We start from the raw sequence: 22,745 nt of genomic DNA, 5'->3' as shown, positions 1-22,745 counted from the left end.
TAGTTTCAGACACACACACACACGCACACACACACACACACACACACACACACGCACACACACACGCACACACACACACTCGAGTCGTTAACACCCACTTTTTCCTGCATACAAATAGGCCTTGTGACTTGTGATTTTTACATTTCTGCTACTCTTTGCTACGAACTGAACTCAGAGACGAAGACTTCAGGCTGAGATTCAAACACAATTATTGACTTTGGTAAGTCATTTTGTGATAATTATTTTCATTAACAATTTAGTAACGCATTTACTTTGTTAAATATGCATTAGACCTATTTCAAACATAAATATACTGTTTTATAGAAAATTATTTTATTTTCAAGCAGTGAATTATATACGAGAAGCTGTTAAACTTTGCCAGGATTTGAACCCAGAATAAATACCTTAGGATAAATGCAGTATTACTTTTTTAGTCTGGTAAATAATTTAACTGTATCTAATTGCCGAACGGCTAACTTTGGAAATATACCAGATATTTAAATTGAATTGTTAGTACTAAGACATTTACAGTATGTTTGAATGATGGGAACTATGTCTATCTATCTATCTATCTATCTATATACAAATTCGGTATATGGTGAAGCAAATATTTGCTGATCCCTTAATTATATTTATCTATCTATCTATCTATATATATATATATATATATATATATATATATATATATATATATATATATATATATATATATATATTCCCAGCAGTATACTGGATAGATACTATCCCTTAGTGGGTTGAACCCCCAACCCCTAACTCTCTCACGTTATATATATATCTATATATATATATATGTATATGTATATTATATTATAGATATGGTTATGGTATATTCCGTTAGGAACTCACTATCCAGTAGTAATATCATACGTACTTCCAGGTTTGCGTTTGGGCATCTGTCATATGTGAATATATGATTGAAAAAATTGGAGTCAACAAGAAGAAGCATGGTTGGACATTTATTTTCATTCACTACAATTGTTTCTGTGCAATGTAGTCCTCCAGGTATGCAGGTATTTGATTATACAACCGTTTCCCTGCATTATGCAACCACGTTGTTCTGGGTTCAGTCCCACTGCCTGGCACCTTGGGCAAGTGTCTGCAACTATAGCCTCGGGCCAACCAAAGCCTTGCAAATGGATTTCGTAGACGGAAACTGAAAGAAGCCCATCATACATTTAAAAGAATACGTATATATTCATGCACACAGTTACATTCGCATTTGTATTTAGTTTCTCATATCATTATATAGACTATATCAAATATGTATTTGATACAGTCTATATATTTTCACAAGAGACAAAAGATTTCTCATCATTTTTGTTCTACTTCCTCCTCAACTACTTCTTTCTTTCTCTGTGGAAGACATCGACAGGGGTTACGCATGTAGAGAGAAAGGGATCTTTCAGATTTAAAATACCCTAAACACACTGTATGTCGTCACATGGATACTTTTTTAACTCCATTAGTTGTTCAGAGCCCAAAAAAGGGTATTAAATACATGCATACACATGACTATCAACATCATCGTTTTTAATGGTCACTTTTCTCTGCTCCCATCGGTCAATTGAGGCTTCATTGAGGCAGTTTTTCTATGGACAGATGCTCTATTTCCAAGCAAGCTAATATTTTCTCTAGCCTAGCAAACTACAGACAGCCAAACTGTTAGCTTTGGTTACTAATCACCAGACACAACACAAAACAACACACACACACGCATTATTCCTACGCATATACATTCAAATATTTGTTATACATTCAAGTCACAGCCACCCACAAACATACAACATAGTGGTGCGAGAAGAGGGTTGTGTAATGGGATGGGAAAGACCAGTGTGGTGGTGGTGGTGATGGAGTAGCGAGGCAGTGTGACGTGGAGGAAGGATTTGCTATGGGAGGGTTAGGTTTGTTTTTTTCACCTTAAACTGTTTCTCGTGATTTTAATTTCTCATGTCCTTTACTTTTAGACACCATTATCTTTCATTATATTATTGCTCCCAACAGGAATTCATTACATATTTATTGAGCTCTGTCTTAACACATCTCAGGGTTTACTCTTAACGTTTTTGACAAAATTTTGTATTTTAGAAGTTATTTCGTCAGAACTTACAGAGTGACAATGGACAAATTTGTGTTTGATAAGCACCAATACACGGCTTACTCTCTAACTTCTGCCGATGATATATATGCATATTATACATATATTGTAAAGAAAATCTCATCAAGCAAGCAAACCAATGAAAGAGCCTCTGCCTGGTCGTTTGACACGCTAAAAATAGCAGCCAATGTATCCCCGTAGCCCCTGGAAAAGTACAGGACAAGTTATTACACCTGGAAAAGTATAGGGCAAACTATTACTTCAAGTAAAGAATAAGAAACTTTTTACTAAAAATATTGCAGCTAAAATTAAAATTTTGAATATTAAAACTTATTTTATTATAGTTTACAAATAACACTATACTTATTTATTTAGAATTTGGCTAATTTACTACCTTAAATACAGAAAAGAGTGACTAATTAGACAAACTTACAAATTAACTGAACAGTTTTGTACAATAAATTTAAAAGATGAGAACTGCTAAGAGTCATAAATTAGAAGAACTGGCATTCTTTGCCAAAATATTTTAAGTAAAAAGTTTCTTATTCTTTACTTTACTTGAAGTAATAGTTTGCCCCTATACTTTTACAGGTGTAATAACTTGTCTTGTACTTTTCCGAGTTTATAATCTTAAGAATATTACTTTTCATGCTTGCATTTTCCCATGTAATGATATGTGTGTGTGTGTGTATAATCATAAGATTTACAATTTTACCAACAAATCTTCAGGTTCTTATTCAAAATATTCTCAACCTAATTTTACATCACCTTAAAACTAAGCGTTAAATTAAACATTAAAAATTAAAGAATTGAACTTTACAAAATTAAGAATTATAAATATAAATTAGCATACATTTATCAAACTTAGAAAGTCAAGTATAGAATGTCAAATATGAAATATAAAATTATACATCAGAATAAAGATGTCTGTGATTAAATGTGAAAAATAATGTGAAAAATAAAGATACATCTCTTCTCTTGATAAAGTCAGGATCTCATTCCAAATGTGTGTGTCTATATATATGTGTATGTATGTGTGTGTATATATATATATATATATATATATATATATATATATAGTTTTAGGGAAAATAACCAAGTTTCAAGAACTCATCGATAAAAATCCACTATCATCATCATCATCATCATCATCATCATCGTTTAACGTCCGCTTTCCATGCTAGCATGGGTTGGACGATTTGACTGAGGACTGGTGAAACCGGATGGCAACACCAGGCTCCAGTCTGATTTGGCAGAGTTTCTACAGCTGGATGCCCTTCCTAACGCCAACCACTCAGAGAGTGTAGTGGGTGCTTTTACGTGTCACCCGCACGAAAACGGCCACGCTCGAAATGGTGTCTTTTATGTGCCACCCGCACAAGCCAGTCCAGGGGCACTGGCAACGATCTCGCTCGAAAATCCTACAGGAGCCAGTCAGGCGGTACTGGCAACGGCCACGCTCAAAATGGTGCATCTCATGTGCCACCCGCACAAGAACCAGTCCAGGGGCACTGGCAACGATCTTACTTGGCTTGCCGGGTCTTCTCACGCACAGCCCATTTCCAAAGGTCTCGGTCCGTAGTCATCGCCTCGGTGAGGCCCAATGTACGAAGGTCTTGCCTCACCACCTCAGCCCAGGTCTTCCTGGGCCTACCTCTTCCACGGGTTCCCTCAACTGTTAGGGTGTGGCACTTTTTCACGCAGCTATCCTCCTCCATATAGAAAAATTAATAATTAAAAGCGCAATAAATGAGTATAATATAAAGTAAAGTAAATATCATAAGAAAAATATAATAAAAAGATTACACGTGTTTCATAACTAATTTTCAAATAGGAAAGAAATTTAAATCGATTAAAATCAATTGAAATTATCGAAAATAAATTCTATTCAAAAATATAGCTAATCGTCAGATTGTAAGTAGAACAATAATTAGATATATATATCTCAACCAACAATAAGTACCAAATGAATTAATATGAAATACTTATTATATAAAGATATTTATATAATAAGTATTTATTTATGTCATCATCATCATCATCATCGTTTAACGTCCGCTTTCCATGCTAGCATGGGTTGGACGATTTGACTGAGGACTGGTGAAACCGGATGGCAACACCAGGCTCCAGTCTGATTTGGCAGAGTTTCTACAGCTGGATGCCCTTCCTAACGCCAACCACTCAGAGAGTGTAGTGGGTGCTTTTACGTGTCACCCGCACGAAAACGGCCACGCTCGAAATGGTGTCTTTTATGTGCCACCCGCACAAGCCAGTCCAGGGGCACTGGCAACGATCTCGCTCGAAAATCCTACAGGAGCCAGTCAGGCGGTACTGGCAACGGCCACGCTCAAAATGGTGCATCTCATGTGCCACCCGCACAAGAACCAGTCCAGGGGCACTGGCAACGATCTTACTTGGCTTGCCGGGTCTTCTCACGCACAGCCCATTTCCAAAGGTCTCGGTCCGTAGTCATCGCCTCGGTGAGGCCCAATGTACGAAGGTCTTGCCTCACCACCTCAGCCCAGGTCTTCCTGGGCCTACCTCTTCCACGGGTTCCCTCAACTGTTAGGGTGTGGCACTTTTTCACGCAGCTATCCTCCTCCATTCTCACCACATGTCCATACCAGCGCAATCGTCTCTCTTGCACGCCACAACTGATGCTTCTAATGTTCAGCTTTTCTCTCAAGATACTTACACTCTGACGGGTATTCACATTGATATTACACATCCAACGGAGCATACTGGCTTCATTCCTTGCGAGCTTACGTATGTCCTCAGCAGTTACAGCCCATGTTTCACTGCCATGTAGCATGGTTGTTCGTACGCATGCGTCATACAGTCTGCCTTTTACTCTGAGTGAGAGTCCCTTTGTCGCCAGCAGGGGTAAGAGCTCTCTAAACTTTGCCCAGGCTATTCTTATTCTAGCAGCTACACTTTCAGCGCACCCACCCCCACTACTAACTTGGTCGCCCAGATAGCGGAAGCTATCGACTACCTCTAGTTTTTCACCCTGGAATGAGATAGAAGTTGTTTCCTGTTTGTTTGCAGTCTTTATTGCACCTGAACATCTGCCACAAACAAAAACTAACTTGCTAGTTAACCTGCCTTTGATGTTGCTGCACCTCTTATGTGTCCATAGCTTGCACCGGGTACATCTTATAGAGTTACTACCTACTCCTTTTCTACATACTGAGCAGGGCCATCTACCTGAAGGGGTTTGTGTTTTATCTACCTTCCTACTTATTAGGATTTTGGTTTTAGCTAGGTTGACTCTAAGGCCCTTCAATTCTAGACCTTGCTTCCACACCTGAAACTTCTCCTCTAGTTCTGATAGTGACTCCGCAATTAGGGCAAGGTCATCAGCATAGAGGAGCTCCCAGGGGCAACCTGTCTTGAACTCCTCTGTGATTGCCTGGAGGACTATGGTAAATAATAGGGGGCTGAGGACGGAACCTTGGTGGACCCCTACCTCTACCCGGAATTCATTGCTGTACTCATTTCCAACCCTCACCTTACTGGCCGCATCTCTGTACATGGCTCGCACAGCTCTCACTAGCCATTCTTCTATCCCAAGTTTCCTCATTGACCACCAGATAAGGGATCGGGGGACCCTGTCAAAGGCTTTCTCCATGTCAACGAAAGCCAGGTACAGAGGTTTATCCTTGGCTAGGTATTTCTCTTGCAACTGTCTCACTAGAAATAAGGCATCAGTAGTGCTTTTACCTGGCACGAACCCAAACTGCATCTCATCTAAATTGATTCGCTCCCTAATTAGTTGGGCTATGACCCTCTCTGTAACTTTCATAACCTGATCTAACAGCTTGATGCCTCTGTAATTATTTGTATCTAAAGCGTCCCCTTTACCTTTGTAGCAGTTGACTATGATGCTGCTACACCAGTCATAGGGTATGACTCCTTCGTGTATCACCTGGTTCGTAATACGGGTGACTAGGCTATAGCCAACACTGCCAGATATTTTGAGCATCTCTGCAGTGATTCCTGATGGGCCGGGGGCTTTCCCGGTCTTCATACTCTTAATTGCTTTATCTACCCTGGTACTATCAACTCGGATAGCTGGTCCCTCTATTGGGTCGACATAAGGCAGGCTCTCTTTCTCCCATTCATTCTCTTTATTAAGCAATCTATCGTAGTGGCATCTCCAGACCTCTTTCTTTGCATCCTCATTTAATGCAAGCGTACCATCATCCATGCGAACACATTTCTCTCCTACAACATCACTATTCTCTCTCCTACACTGTCTTGCAACCCGAAATACCTCGAGTTATGTATTTAAAACAATGATAATTTATGTAAGATGTTTTTTGTATATAATATACATGTTATTATAATGGATGAAGGGATGATTATTGAATGGTTATTATTTTGATATTATGATATTTTTAATAATTTTTCTATCTTTATATAATAAGTATTTCATATTAATTCATTTGGTACTTATTGTTGGTTGAGATATATATATCTAATTATTGTTCTACTTACGATCTGACGATTAGCTATATTTTTGATAATTTCAATTGATTTTAATCGATTTAAATTTCTTTTCTATTTGAAAATTAGTTATGAAACACGTGTAATCTTTTTATTATATTTATCCTATGATATTTATCTTATGATATTTACTTTACTTTATATTATACTCATTTATTGCGCTTTTAATTACTAATTTTTCTATATGTGATAGTGGATTTTCATCGATGAGTTCTTGTAACTTGGTTATTTTCCCTAAAACTATATATTTTATCTATAAAGCTCAATTTAATTTTAATTTTTATAAATTGATTTTAATTGAGTTTTTACCTGTAATTTTGGATTTTGTCCCTAATATTATTATATATATATATATATATATACTTATTAATAATTAGCAGAAGTATCTACCTTTCATCTCTTAAGCTCTCTCTCTCTTCTTCTTTTTACTCTGCTATCTTATTGCTGTGACAAAGAATGGCAGTAAATCTCTTCTCTTCACCATTCTTCCAATGAAACTAGGGATGTTACTGGGCCTCCCTGAGTCTCTCCCCATCACTCAACCCCTCCTTTCCATATATTTATTACCCTCATCCCAAGGTATATGTGAAACCCAGAAATTGAGGGGAACCTTTACTTTTGTCAAGGACATGGCAATCGTCTCTAGTGACGGCGCCATAAGATGCACCCAGTGCACATTGTGCAGTGGTTGGTGTCAGGAAGAGCATCCAGCTGTAGAAAGAAAACCAGAAAATGTAACTTCAGGCAAGATATTCTTTGAACCATCCAACCCATTCCAGCATGGAAAGTGGGGGTAAAATGATGATGATCATACATACATACGGACATATGGATGTATAAATATACATATGTGCATCTTTGCGTATATATTATACATATTCTTTCATATATATGTATGTGTATATAAATACATATACAATTAGATTAAAGTCTAATATAATTATTATGAGAGTTTTTGTAGGTTTTTCTTCCCCAAAATAAACCAAGTAGAATGGCACAAGTGAAACATAAACATTAATTCCAATTTAATTTTATAGTTGAAATATCTGCAATTATCTGGTTTTCTCTTCATAAAATTTGTTGTCAACAACAACATAGCCTTATCCAGCTTTTTCCAAAAATATGTTGTTGTTTAGTCCATGTATATTCAAAGAGCTGACATCTCGAAGAAGGTCACTTTTACTTTTCATTCCTCCTGGGGTCAATAAAGTAACAGTCATTATTTTATAGACCAAGGAGGAGGTGGAGGATCATTCTGATGATGATGAGTCACCAGAATGTCATTAAACACTCCACCAATATTTCCTAATCCACCTCATTAAACCCCCAATACTTCATAATAAACTACACCAAGTTATATCTCCTCACCTAACACAAAATAAAACACACTTCCCCTGCCAAACCCCTTTTTCATACAAACACATCTTTCTCATTGCTACCCAAACATTGTCCCTCATATTACAGATAATTAAGATGAACCTACTTTTCGTTAATTAAGCTTATTCATTAACCAATCTTTATTATCTCAATCAGGAACAAATAATAACGACCCTCTCAACATGCTGTGTATCAGTGTGATTATATGGAAGCCCATCTTTTGATAAGCTTTCCAAGTTTAATCAATGTTGTCTATGATAATTGTGTGGATTATATTGGAATGTTGAGAGATTTACAGCATTTGTCAGGTTAAGAACCAGTTTCATCTCCAGCTTTATTGATATCTCTTAATCCAGGTAAATATGATGGAAACAAGCCAACCATGACGGTCCCATCATTTCCAGGACATATAATCATTAGTAATACTTATATTCCATCTAACTAGCAAAATGTTCAGTCTGTCTTGTATCTGACAAATGTCTATGAAACATAAAGTCTATGTTTTGCTAATTGTTCCATGTTAACAAAGTTTGAACATGATTGCTGTGTGTTGGGACATAATATAGCATTTATACCAATTAAAGTTAATTTTCTCTACAGCATGGAATGTCTCGTTATTGGGTACTTTTGGAGCAGGGGAATCTCCTTGACTAATTATCGTTAAATAAATCTAAGCCACTCATGACTATTACTTTGTGATGTTGAGAGCAAATATCATTTCCAGTGAATATAATTATTGCTAATATTTAGACTCCATGTAATTAATGAAACTTATTAATACATCTTAAAATAGATTGTAACCAGATGTTTATTTCTAATCATTATTATTACAACAGAAAGTTGTTTAAATATTAATTAGCCAAGATTAATTCACTGACAGAAATGTTTTGTTTGTGTTTTTCAAATAATGAAGTAAACATCATCTCCCTGAAACTTGAATATTTTCACAAAGCTGAATGTTTTCCTTATATTTCATTACAGATTCACGATGGAAGGCCAGACAGAAAATACTTTAAGAACACTTATCCCTCAGAAAAGGGCTTTAAGGGACTCAACAATAAAAAGGTATGAAGAAGGAGTTGTCAATAAATATGACAGAGATGATGGTTCAAAGAGAAAAATGCCAGAGGAACGAGCTTCATCTCAGTCAACAACAGAACAAAAAAGACAAAAAGGAGAACATGAAAAGAGGCAAATAATGTTAACACGAAATATTTTGGACAAACGTGTATATTATACAAGGTTTAATGCATATGAAGACAAAATTAATTTGTTGAAAAATTCTCGTGAAAAAATATGTACTTTTTTAAAATATGTAGGAATGGATGAAAATACTTTTCTAAAAGATTTTACACAAAGAATACAAATTTTGATGAAAGACATTAAAAAATACGATTTCAATCAAGAATTTATTATTTTGGGAAAACTGGAATTGTTCCTGAAACACTATTTAAAGACAAATGTTTTACAAGACAAACACAAAACCATTGAGGCACCGAAATTAATCAACAAATTCCGGCCTCTTTCTCCAGTTGTAACCAGGGAAGCAAAGATGGATGAATCTGGTGAAGACTTAAGCAACCCAATATCCAATATTGTTGCAATACAAGCGGGGATTGTTACATATTCCCGCCATTGTATGACAGTATGTTGTATGACAAGAGACGGTGACAGAAATGATGTCCATTGCCCATCGTCTGTCACTGATTTCACCAGAATCAGTCAAGACACAGTTCTGGCCACCCTCCCCTTCCGAAAAACGATTCTTATTATCAACCCTTTAAGTTTTAAAATCAAAAGAATTCAGTTAGGATTAATCTTGGTTTCTTACTTGGAACACTCTACACTTATAGGTGTAGAAATGTTTGGTAGGACCATATACGTCTTTGACTGGGAAGATAATAGAATAAAATCTGAATTCATCACCAAAGAAATACCTACAGATATTGCTGTAGGAGCACAAAATAAACTCTTATTATCCTTTTCCAGTATTAACAGGGTTACCTGTTACAATGTGGATGGCCAGCAGTTATTTGAGGTTGGTACCAATTCCCTGGACATCCCAACCCACATCACTGTGTACCAAAACCATTTTTATGCCCTCCAGGGACATATTATTTATCGGATTTCAGGTATAGGTGCTGTGACAACAAGAGAAATTGGCATGAAATGCCGCCATATTTCTGTTGGCAAAGAAAACATTTTTGTAACCGATTATTTTGATGTCCTTCATATCATTAGAACAAATGAAGACTTTTGGCCCAGGCAGTCATATAAGCACCAGCAACATACCCCCAGTTTAAAAGACTATATTGATATTGAGGATTGCTACAATATTACTAATATTCTACCTATGTCAACATCTTCTATCTTAATAACCTATAACAATAATAAAGCTATATTATTCACTGAGACTGGAGAAATAATTAACCAAAATAATTCAACTTTCCTTGAGATTCCTTCTTGCTTTTGTAGACTCAACTCAAACAGAATTTTAGTGTTTTATCATGAAAAGAAAGAACTTCAGTATATCAACTGTCCTGAACTAAGCAAAGGCCCTTTAATAAAGGTCCAAACTGATTACAGGAAAATATGTCATATTGTATCAAATAAGTGTTTAGCTGTGACCACCACTGAAAACAAAAACGAGATCCATATCCTTTTGATCAAGGAGGACAAAGTTGACATTATAGAAAGAATTTCTCTGGGACATTCTAATGTCACCATTGCTGCAACTCCAATTAATTTTGTAGTCTTAGATGGAAGGAAAAATAAAATGGTATTTTATTCCACATGTGGTGAAGAACTTTTTCAAAAATACCTTCCATTCTATGGCTACCCTCATCACATCTACTCTGATAATGTTTATTTTTATGTCCTCTTCAAGAGACACTCTATTCTGATATGTTATGATATATATGGAGAAATGAAATGGCAGTGGCAACTGCCTTTCCCTGTTCACCCTCACATTGCTGTTTTCCAAGGAACTGTTTATCTACCGGACACTCAACTCAACAGGGTCCTTCTTTACAAGTATCAGGACCGGTCGTCTGGCTGTGGTTTACACCTGAAAAATCCTTATATCAGAAATCTAAATCTACGACTCAAAGAAAAGGAGAAAGACAAAAAACTTGTCATTGGCGAAATATGTAATCTGGCAAATGGACAGTTGGTGGTGTCCGACATCAACCATGATTGCTTGTTATACATTTCTAATGAAGGAGACATTGTGTCGAGATTATCTCTGCCGTCTCCAGCTACGGATATATGTCGATGGGATTCTCATCAAATAGGTGTCACATTACCCCTACAGAAACAATTAAGGGTCATCGGAAACCTATCAAAGACAGTGAGAAGTGTATCATTAGGGCAGCCTTATGTACGGGTGTGTAAGATGGGTGGAGGTGAAATTGTTTGTTATTGTGATAAACCATCCCATTTAGATATTTTAGCCATCAATTATCATAATCAAGTTGAAACAATTAAGACAATTAAGATCGATTATTTTGTGAAATCATTATCAATAGACAAGGAAACAGAAAAGCTATTAATTGTTACTAGGGGAAAAGCTTTTCAGTACAACACTGGAATAGGTGGTGGTGGTCATGGCAGTGCACGTCGTCAGAGTAGTGGCAGTGATGGTAGTATTAGTAGTGTTGAGATGGTGTCCAGTGATTGCGAGTCCGAAACAGAAGCTTTTTTCAAGCACATTAGTGGTGGTGGTCATGTCAGTCGTCGTTCTTGTAGTATTAAGATGGTCCCCAGTGTTTTAATGTCCCAAGTGAAACGTCCCCTCAATCTCTACGGTGGATCTATTGACCAAACGTTTGTGTATCTTGTAGACAGAAGCCGTATGTTTGCTATAAACGATCATAATTTGTTGGTTAATGATCTCGTTACAAATAATCAACTTAATTATTATATCGACCTGGTAGATGTATTTTCCAGAAACATTTCTGTCAGTGAAATGTTGTCATCATCTTTATATCTACAGGATCTAACAGTTTCTGATAAAGCCAGACGTATTCCTCTCCCTCAACATTTGGGAGACAAAAAAACAGTGAAGATTCAATGTTTGGTTATAACTGAAAATAATCTGATTGCAGGATGGGACAAGGGGAATGGAAACATTAAGATATTCACATTGGATGGTCAACTTTTGGATTCAATCAAATTCAATGTTAATGGATATATTAAGATGTGTCGATGGCAGTCAAACACACTGGTCATTTCGAATAGAGATTATTTTGATGATATATTCCAACTGTTGACATTAAAAGTGGAATTTCCATTGTCGTTGGTAATTTACCAAACAAGAAATAAATATAAATATGTGGCTTCTTTATCAAACAATCAACTGGTTTTTAGTAAATGGGGAGATGGAAGTCATTTGTATTTTGTGGATATGGATGAAATACATTCGAGTGTGAAGGAAATAAAACAAATAGACATACCTGAACCATTAATAACGAGAAACGAAGATGGAGATTATTATTATGATGACATCAAGGATATTAAAGTTACTGCTGAAGATGTCATCATTGTCTTCCACAGAAGATTCATCATTTTCTTCAACAGTGATGGTCAATATTTACATTCAGTCAGACACTACATGGACTGTTTTTCTACTGGTGAAGACAGGATGACAATTGATGACAGTTTTTTGTACATTCATGGTGATTGGGAGAAATATTTAGGTTTATCCAGATATAAAAACATTTTGTGTTTGACCCAGGATGGGGAATACAAGAGAATATTCTTAAATAGAAGAATTTATAAAGATGAAGTATATCTCTCCAGTATAGACTGTAAAGGACCAAGGTTTGTTGGAAGCCCCTGGGGGGGAATGGAGAATGAATTGTATGTTGAAGGGTTGTTTATGTTGAATCGAGAAAGGTTCCCGGTTGCTCGTTTACAAACAGACGAATTTGCTGTTCAAGTAAAAGATTTTGATATTTCTGAAGAAGGAAAGACAGTTGTGTGTGAAAAAGCCAATAATGGAACTGTTAAAATATTCGATGAAGACGGGGAGCTGCTATGTCACAGAAATGTGGCAGGTTTAGTTGGTGGTGTGTGTTTTACACAAGGAAAACACATAATGGCCACGGTTCCTAAAAGAAAAGAAATATTTCAACTGAATGGAGAAGATTTGAAGACATCTCAAGCTTGGACAAGTCTCGTCCCTTATGGTGTAATATGGAGAAAAGTGGGGGGTATTTACTGGTGTCAACATATTGAATTGATTGAATGTCATTGCATAAAGATTGATGGGGACCAAGTGAAGGTTCTGGAATCTGTGTCGTTATTAAATCTTGATTCTGGTCTTTGTTTCCCTTCCATTACATCTGGGGAAATATTCAGTAATGAATTAATTAATAAATTGGAATACAGAGGCGGAGATGGAGATGGAGGAAGAAGAGGTGAATCAGGTGAAGTAATTAGTAAAGGTAGATTAAAGGTGAGATGTGGTAATTACATAGCGGAGATTAATAATTCAGGAATTGATGAAATATCAGTGAGGAGACTTCCATATAGAACAGCAATGGTCCCTTTTTCCATTCCTGCATTCGAGGAACCTGTTTGTTATGATTATAGGGACATTAGGGACCGGAACAGAAAACTAATTAAGTTAGATGAGAATGTGAGTGTGTTGATGTTTCGAGAAAGTCTCACATTAATCAGAACAACAACAACAACAGTGGACATACTTCAACAGGAACAACAAGAAGAACTACCACTGGACATTTGTCGGTGGACAGACGAATGTTTCATTGTCGCCTTTGGGAAGGAAATGAGGGTCTTCAACAGGGATCTCTGCTGTTTAAAAACCATCAGAACTGAGAAATACTACAAAAGGATTTCTAAATACAACGACAATCAACTCGTGTGTGGTGGTCATTATATTAGAGACATGACTCAAGAAGAGAGAGACAAGGAATACGAAAGAATATGGAAGAACAACAAGGTTTGCTATTGTTGCAGAGACCCCGACATCTTTGACCCTTATTATGTGGATGTGGTTGATATTGAAGATGGGGAATGTAAAGATGAAGTGTGTAGGGGGAAGATGGGGAGATATGGAAGGTTGGAGGGAGAAGAAGGGGTGGATGGTGTGGGGGTCACATCTTCTGGTGATGTTGTTGTTGTGAGGAGGGAGAGGAAGTTGTGGTTCGTTGAACAGTGGAAAGATTGGTGTTTTGTGGAATGGTTCAGGGAAAAGTCTTTGGTGGGGAGAATAATAATACAAGAAAGAATATATTTGGGAGAGGAATCTTATATTCTAAGATTTCATTTAACCACAAATGGTGAATGTGTTTATATAACAGATGAAAAAAACAATATTCACGAAATACCTGGACATATTGAAGGGGAAACACCTGAAGATAATGAAATCCTGATAACTGAAGATAATCCAAAATATTTACTCCTCGAGGGTGATGAAACTGAAGTCTGTGAAGTTCTTGGTTTGGATGTTTCAGAAAATTCTTTGATGGTTTTTGGAATTATTCCTGGAATTCCATCTTTTGCTTTCTTTCATTTTGACAAATAAATATTTCCAGAAATATTAAACTTCAATCTTATTCTTTCTTCTTCTTCTTCTTCTTATTATTATTATTGTAAATGGCTTCACCCGGGAATCGAACCCGCATCGCATTCTACACACTAACAATCAGTGTTGTAACATTCCTCAACACACTCTCTTTGTGTGTGTGTGTGTATATACATATATACACACATATTTAGGAATGTATAGAAATAAGGCTATAAACCTGAATATGAACTCACTTTTGAATGTATATACATAAAGAGGTGCTCCAGCAGGGCCGCATCCAAATCACTGAAAATAAGTTTTAATAAAATGTGTATATATATACATGATTGTTTGTGTTTAAATATGCACGTTTGTGTATATAATATATATGCATGTGTGTATATATATACACACACACACCTATATATATACATGTGTGTGTATGTATGTATATATGTTTGTGTGTATATGTATATACATGTGTGTGTGTTTAAATATGCATGTTTGTGTCTGTGTGTATATACATATATATATTATGTATATATATTATATATATATATTATATATATATGTGCGCATGTATGTATAATGTATGTCTGGTGGCAAACCAGTGACTTTCCTGTCATTGATTCTCCATTAAAAAGCAGACGACCGAAAGCAACAACAACAACAACAACAGACGAGAAATAAAAATCGAAGGACAATTTACAAAGCATTCATGTCAAATATTCTCCTATAGATGGCCTAACATCATGCTAGAAATAACAGCCAAATACTCTGAAATGTGTATCGTTTTTTCATAAAAAAGTGAAGGACACTTTCAGAAGCAACTCTAAAAATATTGTCCTGGGGCGGTTTAAGTGTAATATATTATAAAAGTATGCATCTATGAGTTTTATGTGTTTCAAAGACATAGTAAAGACGCGTGTGTATATGTGGGTATATATCAATATACATGTGTATAAATGTTCCTTTATGATGTATATGCTTCTTCCCTAAGAACTGGCAGAAAAATGGATATTCTTCATGGAATTTCCTACAAATATGCTTCAGATGGTGTAGATTCCGATTAATATGGGCATTTATTGGAAAAACCATTTTTCTTTCTTTTATGACAAAAGGCGAATCTTGTGAATTTTCTAAAACTGCTTTTCCCACCCAGGGACAAACGGTTTTCACAATGAATTCCAATTTAATCGGAATCTAAACCATCTGAAGAATATTTGTAGAAAATTTCATTAAAAAATACCCATTTTCATGAAAGTTATGAGGAAACAAAGTCGATGGGGTGTACATCTGTAGTTATGCCCTAAAATCAGTGGGGCACAATTCTGTTGTTATGCCAAATTATTTATAAAAGCGGTTCGGCAAAAAGAGACCGACAGAATAAGTACTAGGCTTATAAAGAATAAGTCCTTTTGTTGATTTGCTCGACTATAAAGGCGGTGCTCCAGCATGGCCGCAGTCAAATGACTGAAACAAGTAAAAGAGTAATTCGATTAACTAGAGACCATAAAATTGGTCATGAAAGAATTAAACGCTGGCATTAAGAACTAATGTTCGGTGCACACCTCGAAGAAGTATGCCTGCTAGCCTGTCAACTTATACTTATGTATCTGTTTGCCCTTCTGTCTGTCCGTCCATCCATCCACCGAAACATGTCGACATTTCTCGCGGTTTGAATAGTTTATGCAGAGTGACCTCTTTAGTATGAGAAAATTTGACAATCTCAATGTAATAACGACCAAACTAATATACAAACTGTGCTACATAACAACGTAAAAGCAATATCAAGTACCCGGTTGTTGGTTATTGGTACGGGAGATAACAACATCTTGCCATCATTTTGTATCTAAAACCGAAATACTTCAGTTTTGCTAACAATAGAGGGGAAGCCGCATTGATACACAATAGTTATTTTCCTGGGTAATATTTTGTGAATTTACAGTCGGTTGGGGGCAACTGCAAGAGCGAACTGATAGGATTAAAAATATTTCTGGATGAATTAAATTGTTAGGGACATTAAACTCATGTCTCCGGTATGATTTTATGCAAGGGAAAAATTGTCCACTACACCGTGTACTTAATGTATTTATAATTACCTGAGCGAATGTAATTATCTCGTTGTAAGGTAAACATTGATATTTGCCGATAACATAGAGCCAGCTAAGATGTTTCAAACTCGGTGCTTCGTCACCGTGACGATGAAATATTTAATTTTGTTACCAAATTCGGTTACGTCCTGAATCGTTTACAAGAATATGGACTTCAGGGGCCGAATAATGGTTGAATAACTTTGATAATATTTCTTTCGTTTGTAGTTGACTTGCCAATTTAAATCCTTAATCAATTCTGTTGCCACCACAGGGGTGAACAAATGTGAATTCATCGTACTACATACAGACACACACACATGCGTATTTTCCAGACAGACCCATAATACTTTTTAGACTATAACGCACTTATTAAGCCATGACCATATTTCATAACGTAGATAAAAAAAGAAAGGAATTTTTTTTTTAATATGTATTTGTGCCATATGGACATAGTCAGCAACGAGTATACTGGGGGTAAGTAGAAATTATATGCATATTGTATATTTTACCCAGTTGTGAAAAGAGACTCACAATATCCCAGAGAAGCCTACCTGGAGTGAATATGGAGGACGTTAAACCCTTGGATATTCCCAACTCGATTGTTATCAATTCGGATATTGTAACGCAGACTTATAGTGACGAGAAAACATTAGACTGTGAAATGCTTGCTGAAGAAAAATCATTGGACAAAAATGTTTGCTGTGAAATTTGTGGGAAGTCGTTTGGCAAAGTCCGTTACTTAAAAGAACACGAGAAAGTACACACTGGGGAAAAACCGTATCTTTGTGAAGTATGCGGGAAATCGTTCTCTCGGACGTCTCATCTTGCTCTCCATAAACGTATTCACTCGGGGAAGAAACCTTACCACTGTGAAATATGCGGGAAATCATTTGGGAAAAACAGCAATTTAACCAAACACAAGAGAGTACACACCGGAGAAAAACCGTTTCCCTGTGAAATTTGTGGTAAATTTTTCTCTGACAATTATAATCTTGCCATCCATAAACATAGTCACACTGGAAACAAACCTTTCCGCTGTGGAATATGTGGAAGATCGTTTGCTCTTAATAGTTATTTAAAAAGTCACAAGAGAATACACACGGGAGAAAGGCCATTCCAGTGTGAAGTATGTGAAAAAAGTTTCAGTCAAAAATCGAGTCTAGTTACTCATATACGTATTCACACTGGAGAAACGCCATACCACTGTGAAATCTGTGGTAAATCTTTCTCTCTTAAATCCAGGCTTGTACAACATAAAACAATACACTCTGGAGAAAAACGCTATGACTGTGAAGTCTGTGGCAAATCGTTCTCTTTGAATTCCAGTCTTGTACACCATAAGACAATGCACACAGGAGAAAGACCATTCCACTGTGAAATATGTGGAAAATCTTTTGTGGATAAAGGTGATTTAACAAGACACAAAAAAATTCACAATGAGGAGAAACCTAAGCACTGTGAAATTTGTGGAAAATCGTTTTCGGTTAATTCTAGTCTTATAGATCACAAAAGAACACATACTGGAGAAAAGCCATATCATTGTGAAATTTGTGGGAAATCTTTCATTCAGATTTCACATCTTGTATGTCACAACAGAGTACACACTGGGGAGAAACGACATCATTGCGAAATCTGTGGTAAATCCTTCTCCTCTCGTTCGCGTCTTTTATATCACGAAACAACACACACCGGAGAGAAACCATTCCACTGTGATATATGTGGGAAACATTTTGTGAATAACAGTGCCTTGACGACTCACAAAAAGATACACACCGGCGAGAAAGCTTATCGCTGTGACATATGTGAGAAAGCTTTTGTGAATAACAGTGATTTAACCAGACACAAAAGAATACATACAGGTGAGAAACCCTGTCACTGTGAAATATGTGGAAAATCGTTCAGTAATAATGCTAACCTTGTCAATCATGTAAGAATCCACACTGGGGAAAAACCTTATTATTGTGAAATTTGCGAGAAATCGTTCAGAAGTAGTTCTAATCTTGCCAGGCACAAAAAAATTCACACTTGAAAAAAAATCCTTCCTCTGTGAATGACTATGACGATGTTGATGACGATGATGATGATGATCTTCATTTAAGTGTCCATGTTCCATACTGGTACGCATAGGACACTTTGACAGGATCCAGTGTGTTTGAGGACTGCACTGTGCACCAGTATTTGATATGGTTTCTATAGCTTGGTTCACTTCTAAACACCAACCACTTCATGGTGTGTATTGTGTACTTTTTCTGTTTTTGTTTTTTGGTTTCTTTTTTTCTTTTTTTTTATGATACCAGCTCAGGTGAGATTCCCAATGCAGCTTCTGAGACTAAGATTCCCTTCATATGAGTGGGACTACAGTAGAGAGAAAGGTGGATTTATTACTTACTTATTTGTGCTTGCAGTGGCACTCATACTGCTACCGACCTCTACTCTTTATAAGAGTTCGGCTAGTCCATTCTTCCAATCTGCCAGGGGTGTCAATGATTCTTAAGACATAATTAATTCAAAGCAATGTGAATAAATTGACAGAATGATCTGGATACTAAAGGGCTAACGAAGTACGGCCGCATGGCTACTGACATTATTGACGAAAGGCTGGGATTGACTGGGGTGGAGCTTGAAGAGAAAGAAATAGTGGCGATGAGGTGTCTGAATGGACCCACAAAGTACGAAGTGAGTGGGGACAGGACAATAGCAAGTATGCGTGGGTAGAGGTTGCGTGAAAGTGTATGGGAGATTGAAGGAGGGTTAGAATGAGGAAATTGGTGCAGGGGTGAATATAATGAATGGAGAACAAGTTTTAAAAGATAAGGAGGGAAGGTAGGCAACAACTGAGAGGGTTGAAGGACGGTTGTAGTGATTGGGTGCATAAGAGGTCAGGTGGTGATCTCTCATACATCTGAGTTGAAGTAAGAGGAGAATAGAAAACGACTGACAGGGTAAAATAAGCGAGGAGGAAGTGTAACAGAAATAGTAATAATAGTATAGTAGACAGGTAGTGAGCTGGCAAAATCATTAGCATGCTGGGCAAAATGCTTACTGAACATAGGTAATCCAATCCAGTAGACAGGACAAAACTGAGAAGAGAGATAACATGTTCCGTAGCCCCCCCCCCCCAGTGCAGGAGCAGAGAGGCAAGCGTAGTGTATGAGAGAGTGAGAACTGACTGGGTTCATGTAGTGTCTATTCAGACATTCCCAATCCCACATCACCCTTGTCCAATATCCCAGGTTCTTTCACCCGGTTTTTCCTCTGCACCCCCCCTCCCGCCATATCCCTCCCTGTAGGTGTTCATTTACAAAGGTTTGAGAGGAACGTTAATGGCATCAATCCCCACCAGTCTAAGAGAGCCAGCACAGGCCATAAGTACTGTCCCTTTCTGCATTCCCAGCCAGTAAAAAAGTGGTTAAGTGAATAATATTTATCACGGTGAGATGTGTCAAAGAATTATTTTCTTTGAAGTTTTTCTTGTAGTCTACAAAAGTGTTCTTGTTTCAGGAAAAAAACATCTCATTAGCCCTTTCACTGCAGAAATCAGATATTTCCACTAAAAATGTCGTTAACCTTAATTGCAGAAAATAGTTTTATATGTCAATCTATCTTTTGTTGAGGAATGTCATGTTTGAAATTGTTTTTGTTAAGATATGCCAAGTTTATAAAGACAACTGATTCTATTTCTTGTTAGATATTTAAGATCATTACCGGAATAATTATTAAATAAATTTGATTTTGCAGTTAAAGGGTCATAATATTTAGGGAAGCCTAAGGCTGTGAACTGGCAGAAACGTTAGGACGCCAGGCGAAATGCTTAGTGGTATTTTGTCTGTCTTTACATTCTGAGTTCGAATTCCGCTGAAGTCGACTTTGCCTTTCGTCTTTTTGGAGTTGATAAATTAAGTACCAGTTGTGTAATGGGGGTCGATCTAATCGACTGGCCCCTTCCCCTGAAATTTCAGGCCTTGTACCAAGAATACAAAAGAATATTTAGGGAAGCTTTGTTTGGGAATCCTATACTCTCATCATCATCATCATCATCATCGTTTAACGTCCGCTTTCCATGCTAGCATGGGTTGGACGACTTGACTGAGGACTGGTGAAACCAGATGGCAACACCAGGCTCCAATCTAAATTTGGCAGAGTTTCTACAGCTGGATGCCCTTCCTAATGCCAACCACTCAGAGCGTGTAGTCCATTCAGAGAGTAGTTAACAAATTATTAACCCGGGATAGAAATCTGAACCGGTGTGAAATGTGTGCAGAAATATGTGTGAAATATATGCAGTTTGAAGGAAACCTAGACTTGTAATCCACAGCTGATTACTAGAGAGGAAAATAAAATAGTATTATTGTGAAGTATGTTGGAAATATATTTTGTGTACTATAAACGGTAAAGACCCTGTTTTTAGGTTACGGATGACCATGGGATTGCACCTGGAAAGTTCTCCTTTGAGGCACAAGTCTGAGCAAGGTTATTTATGGAAGATCAGCAGTCGCCCATGCATACCAGCCTCTCCTCTCCATGCCACCGATGTCATCCAAGGGAAAGGCAAAGGGGTCCGATACAGCTTGGCACCAGTGATGTCGCAACTCATTTCTACAGTTGAGTGAACTGGAGCAATGAAAATAAAGTGTCTTGCTCAAGAATAACAGCCCAGTCCAGAAATTGAACCCACTACCTCATGATTGTAAGCCCAACGCTCTAACCACTGAGCTATGTGCCTTCAATGTGTGCTGTAATCTTGAAATTTATAAATATGTCTTGGAAAAAGAATTATGTGTCATTAAATTTCATTAACCTTAATTGTGGAAAGCAGTTTTATTATACCAATCTTTTTTTTTTTGTTGAGGAATGTCATCACTTGACAACCGGTGTTGGTGTGTTTATGTCCTCTTAATTTAGAAGTTTGGTAAAAGAGATCAATAAAATAAATACTAAGCTTCAGAAATAAGTCCTGAGGTTGATTTATTTGACAAAACCCCTTCAAGGTAGTGCTCCAACATGACCGCACTCAAATGACTGCAACAAGTAAAAAAACAAACAATAAAAATAAAATAAAGATAAAAGAATTAAGTGAGTGATTTGTTATATCTTACCTCTTAGATTTTTGATAAAATGCTCAGAGCAAAATGTTAATAAAAATTTAATTTTATAAATCTCATGAAATTGAAATTAAAGTTTTATAACAGCAATATTTGTTGTGTGGTATTTTCTGGACTTCTGAAATTATCATCATAATCATTTAATGTCCACTTGCCATGCTGGCATGGGTTGGATGGTTTGAAAACTGGTAAGCGGAGGAGCCGCACCAGGTTCCAGTCTGATTTGGCAAGATTTCTACAGCTGGATGCCCTTCCTAATGCCAACCACTCCGAGAGTGTAGTGGATGCCTTTACATGTCACCAGCATAAGGGCCAGTCAGGCGGTACTGGCAACAGCCATGCTCAAATGGTGTTTTATTACGTGCCACCTGCACAGGAGCCAGTCCAGCGGCACTGGCAACGAGCTCGCTCTAATGTTTTTCACGTTGTCACTGGTGCAAGTCCCAGTAAGGCAACACTGGTAACAATCATGATCAAATAGTGCTTTTTATGTTCCTCTGGCACGGGGGCCAGTCAGCAGCCCTGGCAACGATTATGCTTGGATGGTGCTCTTAGCACTCCACTGGCACAGATGCCAATCATGCGGTGCTGTCATCAAATTTGATTTCGATTTCACTTGCCTCAACAGGTCTCACAAGCAGAGTTTAGTGTCCAATGAAGGAAAGGTATACATAAATGAGCTGGTTACCTCACTGGCATAGGCCACAGGTTATGGTCTCACTTGGCTTGCCGGGTCTTCTCAAGCACAGCATATTTCCAAAGGTCTCGGTCACTAGTCATTGCCTCGGTGAGGTCTAATGTCTAAAGGTCGTGCTTCACCACCTCATCCGAGGTCTTCCTGGGCCTGCCTCTTCCACGAGTTCCCTCAACTGCTAGGCTGTGACACTTTTTCACACAGCTATCCTCGTCCATATGTATCACATGACCATACCAGCGCAGTCGTCCCTCTTGCACACCACATCTGATGCTTTTTAGGTCTAACTTTTCTCTGTCGAGTATGCACACTGACATCA

At 37.2% G+C, this 22,745-nt stretch overlaps 3 protein-coding genes across 4 annotated transcripts in view; 2 read left to right on the top strand and 1 right to left on the bottom strand.

Moving 5' to 3' along the window:
* LOC128251087 (uncharacterized) overlaps positions 1-22,745 on the bottom strand; it is a 99,022-nt gene that overhangs the window by 58,377 nt on the left and 17,900 nt on the right. The gene's annotated exons all lie outside the window — the stretch shown is intronic.
* LOC149130739 (uncharacterized) lies at positions 40-14,572 on the top strand. 2 transcript variants are annotated; one of them, XM_089343798.1, is made up of 3 exons: positions 103-220; positions 835-1,023; positions 8,984-14,572. In XM_089343798.1, the coding sequence occupies exon 3, from the start codon at positions 8,991-8,993 to the stop codon at positions 14,550-14,552; it is 5,562 nt and encodes a 1,853-aa protein (XP_089199924.1). In that variant the 5' UTR covers positions 103-220; positions 835-1,023; positions 8,984-8,990; the 3' UTR covers positions 14,553-14,572. The 2 variants fall into 2 exon arrangements, with proteins under 2 accessions (XP_089199923.1, XP_089199924.1); XM_089343797.1 differs by lacking the exon at positions 835-1,023 and having other exon boundaries at positions 40-220.
* On the top strand, positions 15,225-21,822 carry LOC106878798 (uncharacterized). The gene has a single exon (XM_089343799.1). It carries the CDS (start codon positions 17,193-17,195, stop codon positions 18,657-18,659), a length of 1,467 nt encoding a protein of 488 aa, XP_089199925.1. The 5' UTR covers positions 15,225-17,192; the 3' UTR covers positions 18,660-21,822.

Source organism: Octopus bimaculoides, chromosome 28 (genome assembly GCF_046866305.1).
Source record: "Octopus bimaculoides isolate indiv1 chromosome 28, ASM4686630v1, whole genome shotgun sequence".
Lineage (NCBI taxonomy): Eukaryota > Metazoa > Mollusca > Cephalopoda > Octopoda > Octopodidae > Octopus > Octopus bimaculoides.
The sequence above is the reverse complement of the archived record's forward strand: the minus strand, read 5'-3'. Positions and strand labels throughout refer to the sequence as shown.

Excerpts from the sequence above, each read along its gene's own strand:
- LOC149130739 (XM_089343797.1), top strand. The coding sequence starts at position 8,991 with ATGGAAGGCCAGACAGAAAATACTTTAAGAACACTTATCCCTCAGAAA.
- LOC106878798 (XM_089343799.1), top strand. The coding sequence starts at position 17,193 with ATGGAGGACGTTAAACCCTTGGATATTCCCAACTCGATTGTTATCAAT.